The sequence below is a fragment of the Pyrus communis genome, chromosome 3, assembly GCF_963583255.1.
Source record: "Pyrus communis chromosome 3, drPyrComm1.1, whole genome shotgun sequence".
Lineage (NCBI taxonomy): Eukaryota > Viridiplantae > Streptophyta > Magnoliopsida > Rosales > Rosaceae > Pyrus > Pyrus communis.
Window position 1 is genome coordinate 14,477,293 of NC_084805.1, and position 6,202 is coordinate 14,483,494.

The following is a 6,202-nucleotide window of genomic DNA, read 5'->3' on the forward strand; positions in this document are numbered from 1 at the left end:
TTTCGTAATCATGGAAACTGCTGGGAGCTGGGAATTAACGCAGATTTTAGTGTAGAGAGAGAGAGAGAGAGAGAGAGAGAGAGAGAGAGAGAGAGAGAAGCTAGCTATCAGCTGTTTCAGCAATATTCTGTGCCTTATGGATAGCTTGCATGCTGCATGCAATGTGCTTTTACTCGATGAATTTTCGTTTTCAAGGTCTGAGTAAAGTGGGAGGCATTGGATTTGGAATTCCAGGAAATTTAAAATCAAAAGTGATGTGCTGGAAACTGTACAACAGAATCTAAGAGGTTAATTTCATGAGCTCCAAGAGGACAATCCACATACGCACAAGCTAAGTTGTTGAGTGACCAAAATAATCAAAGGAAATCGGTCGTTAATAGTGTGAATTTGGATTGGATTGATTATTGCTAGAAGGTGTGGTAAGTCTCAGAATGTAAGCATTTCATGACAGCATATGCAAGTATCGCAAAAGAACAACATACTATTCATGACCGTCATTGTGGTTTAGGATTCGATAGTATTGTGAATCTAAACCATAATTAAGCTGACTCTTATTGAATGTTTGATTAGTCTCGAATTCTGAGTAATTTCATGACAATATATGTTTGACAAATGAAAACTATCGATAATGTATGGCATTGGTTCATGGTTGTAAAGTACACTCGATGAAGCAAGGTTGTTAAGTAATTATAATCTTGCATTATTTGCCTCAATTTATTGTGTACTTATCTTCTGTTAAAGTGTCTACTCCATTAATACCCAAATATGAATATAGGGCAGAATGGAGCAATGTTTAAATTAATAATTACAGTAAATACTTTAATTCATGTTATTTATTAGAGGAAAAATGTGGGGTGGGGTTTGATCATTATACTTCTTCCACTTGCACCGCTTCACATTTTTCAACTTATTCTGTTTTGATTTTCTCAAAAATAAAAATAAAAATAAAAATAAATAAAAATTATTCTGTTTTGAAGAAAAGAGTAACAAAGTGTAGTCATGCATGACAATTTGTGAAGGTGCCTTACTGATAGCCTTGGTATGTATTTCACTTTCATAATTGGCATCCATGATTATCATCTTTTCACATTGTGACACTAGGTTAATTTCGTTATTCCATTACGAGGCAATCTTCCGGCGAGAATAAAATCAAACACGCAAGTTCAGATGTATACAAAGAATGCTTTGAACCATTTGACAGACCTCTTGCAACATTCGATTGAGTGAACTACTACTATTTGCTACTCAGTACTACGGTCTGATGATATTCATTTTCGCTTAGAAGTGAGAGGTCTTAGGTTCGAATCTCGTGGATGGCGAATTCAATATCAATTTAGGCTACCCATTGTGTGACTTGGCCGAATTCCCCCTACTCTTAGTGTAAAAATATCGATGTAATAAAAAAATTAAAAAAATTAAAAAAAAAGTATCAAGAGACCCATATTTAAACACATTGGAGAGGTGAAGGACAACCATTTGAACATTGTATAACGAAGATTATAAATTTAACAACAAAATATTTCATACATTTGTTGCCCCTTTTTCTTGACTCATGGCAATGACCCTAAACCCTAAAGAACAAAGGCAGAAATTTAAAGACAAAAATAGGGGGTGTCTACTTTGAAGGTGTGGAAATCGTAATATAGGCCACAAGCATTTTTCTTCCTTCCCTTGATGGGTTTTCATTCAACTCCACATCTTTGTTGTTGTGTCCATTTGGGCTTACTACCGGGCGTGGAGTAACCAAAAGTGGGAGTGCATAAATCAAGGGGTATGGGAGTGATTGCGAGGCAGAGGGTGGCGGAGAGGAGGAGGAGCGGAAGTTGTGTTGAAGACCATGGGCGGCAGCGGCGGAGGGCATTGGTAACACTTGGTGAAGAGGCCAAATGTGTCGATCTGGTGCACAAAGTTTGTAATGCTCGCCCACCCCCCGAATCCAAACCCGACCACAAACACCCACACCACCACAAACACATTGATTGTGTATGATCCTATCCATCCTCCTAGGAATCTCGGTGGGCTCTCCACTGCATTCTGCATCATCACAACCATTCATCACAAAACCATCAGTCACATTGTGATTAAAACAACAAATCCATTGCAAAAAACAAGTTGCTCTATCATAGTTAAGCCTACCATGTCAAAAAATTCTTGTATACAAATTCAAAGTGTATACATACAAACATTGTATACACAATTTATACACAAAATGGGCACGATTGGCTGGTATAATATATCAATCTAGACTACCTAATTTCCAATATATGGTCGATATTAGAAAAATATAGAGGCATTATCCAAGTTTACTGATTTATGACTGTAAACCCTAAACATGTCACATTGTCAACACATGATCAATATATATATATATATATATATCAGCATAGACCAACAATTAAGGTTCACAAGTTTATTGCTGTAGACCCTGAACACAACATTGCCATAAATCATATACTGTAATTGGTACCAGAAACCAACAAAGAAATTTTGAGAAATGCTAAAGAGACTCTTAAAGTGGAGCTCTCTACTAGATTCTTTGCCACTTCACAGTTTAATGTTAATTTTCGTGTCAACATAATAAACATTGTGTCAAAAACATGAGGTAACAAAAAATTTATGAAGAATTCCACTTTTGAAAGAATCTCTTTAGAATTTCTCGAGAAGTTTTACCCTAGGTAATAATTTCTGAAGAAATTCTACCCTAGGAAAGAATTTCTCTGCTTTAACACAAAGGGTTTCACATACAGTTGGCATCTGAGTATTTAACTACACGCAGAGAGTACGGCACATATAATGCATCAACTATCAATAAAAAGTAAAACCCAGTTGGTGATTTTTAGAGTCCTCCTCAGATAAAGGAGCATCAATTATCAATACAACACTGTATCAGGTACGAAATCGATATTCCAATTGATGCAGCAAGAATCTTGTGCTTTTTCTGAACTGTGCATACATACATACATATATTGATATTGATATTTATTGCTTTTTCTGTTGGATTAATCAATTGAAAGTAGAAAAATAATGAATTCCCCAGTTATCCAAAAGGATCATACAATTTACAGGTTAAAATATTAAGGAGGGAGAGCCGGGTCTGGTCTGCTAGACTGTGACCACACGCTACCTCTCTGTTCTTTTTTCTCTCTTTTTTTAATTAAAATTTTATTCTTTTAATGATTATCTTATTGATTAATGAATTTATATTTTTGTTTGGTCAAAATTTATGACTCAATACACAGAGACTGATAAAAGTACTTGATTCAGGCTTCCCATCTGGCGTTGCAGATTTGGACAAAATATACGCTATGCAATGCAGTTAAGATGGTAAATTTGTAAATTCATGAGCACGTGTGAGGGTGTAATGGGGTACCTCTCTTGCAGCAGCTGATCTGTAAGTGAAAATGTGGGCCAGGGCTGGGATGATGTAGACTGTGAAGCTGACTAGGAGTGATCCAACGGTGGAATTGATTGGTCCAAAGAATGGGAAGATGATGGCCAAGAACCAGATGGGGATCACCACAGGCAGTCTTGCTGCTGCTCTCTTGCACAAACTCTTGCATTCATGCATGCCAATGGCTTTCTCCCACACAAAGTATAGTGGTGTGCATGCAAACCCAAATGTTATAAACTGCAAACACACAATAAAACCCACAGTTTAGATTACACAAATCAATAAAAAAAATTCAGTAAATCTAAACTACAATGAGTCGGATTTACAACATAAGTGTGACGTGTGACTGGAGAGCGTAACGAGTTAAGTATATGTGTACATGCCTGGTGGATGAGCATTAAAATGACAGCCATGTCTCTGAAGGGAGACTTAGGGAGGAGAGAGAAAGCGTTGGAGTGGTTAAGAAGCAAGTCTCCAAATGCCCAATACACTGCTGATGCAGAGGGAAGGGTCAGTGTCAGCACATACAGGGTAGCAAATAAATATATGGCCTTGAACTTCTGAGGTTTCCACATAGCATGCATGATCTCCCTGCAATTTCAATTTCCCCCACCAAAATTAATCAAATTAAATCATCATCTTCAGCAAGTAATAATAATTTTCTACAAGAAATGAGGGCATCATGGGAATTTTCTGAAAAATAGTTGTAAATACTGGGGAGAGTACAAGCAGGGGAAACAAGAAGATTTGATTTTTCTTGAAAAGGATTGATCATTAGATACCCTGGTTAGATCATGTCCCCAACAACAGAAGGTTTAGTCACTTTCAAATGACGTTAAGCCCCTTGTTTTCTGCTTATTTTTGTCCCATGAACAGTATTCAAAATTTTTAAAAATTACATAAGCATGTGTAATTTTGTAATTAACAAAAAAAACATGGGTTTTTCTTTTCTCAACATTTAAAAAATAGTGTAAATTGTATACTGCATTTCAAGTTTGTCCTGGTCTGGATTGATGTTGAAAATTAAGGTTTAATTAAATGTGTAAACATAAATTAAAATGCAGAAAAATAGAAGCCAATATTCTAAATCTGAGGCTTGCGTCTTACACAGTAACAGCATGTCCCCCGAAGGTGTATAGAATGTTTGTGGCCCCGGTGAAGTATAGCACCAGCTTAGTCGGACCAGAGTGCTTCACTCCCTCAACCTATCATAAGTTTTTTTACAGTTTTACAACACAGAAATTACCATGAACAATGAACATGTATGGAGATTTTGTAGGGTAATTAGGTGATTAAAGTTAACAAATTTATTTACCTGGCCATGGAGGAAGGAGGCAATGGTGAGGTACCAAGCAGTGTAAGTGGTCATAACAAGACCCAAAAATGACCAAACTCTGTAGTTGTGAAATGAAGGGATAAAGACAGTGGTGGCACAGCAAGCTCCGAAGATGTAAGTCCAAGTCCTCTTGTCCAGATTATCATTTATGTAATATATATTACTGCAAATTAACAACAACATTTAGAAAGATGCCCACAGTTGCATGGAAATTGAAAAAGGACCAGATATTTATTACTTTTCACTTATTTTTTATTGGAAAATTGATTTAAAAATGGAGATGGAGTTAAAGATAAGGGTTAGAGATGCTTAGGTACCTTGCACAAGCTATGAGTTGAATGACAGATCCAAATAGAAGAAATGTGCAGTTAAATGCCAACCCCACGTTCCTCCAGTGTTTCCCAAGCAGTCCATCAAGAACTTCAAACCACTAATCACCAAATAACAAAACCCATGTCAGAATTTGGCAAAAAAAAAAAACATGGGTTGCGTGGAAAATGTCGTAAAGATTCACAATCTAGCAACATAACATAAACGATTACACGACGCGTTATTGTTGACATTTATAATTAGAGAGTGAGATGAAGTTCTTGCCTGGATGACATGGTTTCTGAAATCAATTTTTTCTCTTTCTTTTCTGGTTCTGTATTCAATATAGAGTGTGCTAATCAGGTAAGCAGTCCAACTGCCCAACAAGCCATAGAAAAGCTGGAAGAGAATCCCAGAGAGCATTCCCAGCTGCGAGAATGAGTACGGCAAAGTAAGCAGAACTTGAGCCACCTGCAAAACACATAACAAAAACCCATACAGACATTAACACAATCACTTACCAAAAAAAAAAAAAAAGACTACTTTTTTTCTTCAAAAACAGACTTTTCACAAACCTGATTGGAAGCACAGCTGAACCAAGCATCATAAGCAGACCCACCATCCCATAAGAACTTGGAGAGCTTGCTCTTGAAGCTCTTGGCCTTCCCATCTGCCTCCATTTCTACATAATTTCCTACCATCACTGTTTCCACCACCTTATCTGATGACTCCATTGCTAAAGAGTTCCCTCCTTTACTCAAATGGGTTGAACTAAAATCTGGTTGTCTTAATTTGTTCAATACAGAAATGTGGTGGGTTTTGAGTTGAATGGTGGCGAAGTTGAGTGAGGAGAGGGGTATATATATACAATGCACGAGGTGGGTTCTGGTTCTCGGAAGCCTGAGAAAGTCTACCCCCCGCTCTCTCTGTCTCTCTCTTTCTCTCCCCTCTCTCTCCTCTCTCTCTCTCTCTCTCTCTCTCAGCCTTTGTGAAGGGGGTATTTTTGAGAGAGGCAGACGCCTTTTTCATCTTTTTCTTATTTATGAGATCACAGTTAAGACACGTTAATATTTTATATTAATTTTTTTATAAAAATAATAAAATAAAAAATAATATGAATATAAAATATTAACTCAACTTAATCATGATCGCATAAAATAAGAGAG

At 36.8% G+C, this 6,202-nt stretch overlaps 1 protein-coding gene across 1 annotated transcript; it reads right to left on the reverse strand.

The window, feature by feature from the left end:
• Positions 1-1,472: 1,472 nt before the first annotated feature.
• On the reverse strand, positions 1,473-5,884 carry LOC137728656 (auxin transporter-like protein 2). The gene is made up of 8 exons (XM_068467382.1): positions 5,612-5,884; positions 5,322-5,507; positions 5,045-5,157; positions 4,707-4,890; positions 4,499-4,596; positions 3,775-3,982; positions 3,371-3,628; positions 1,473-2,034 (listed from the first exon to the last, which is right to left on the reverse strand). The coding sequence occupies exons 1-8, from the start codon at positions 5,768-5,770 to the stop codon at positions 1,765-1,767; spliced, it is 1,476 nt and encodes a 491-aa protein (XP_068323483.1). The 5' UTR covers positions 5,771-5,884; the 3' UTR covers positions 1,473-1,764.
• Between the last annotated feature and the right edge of the window lie 318 nt (positions 5,885-6,202).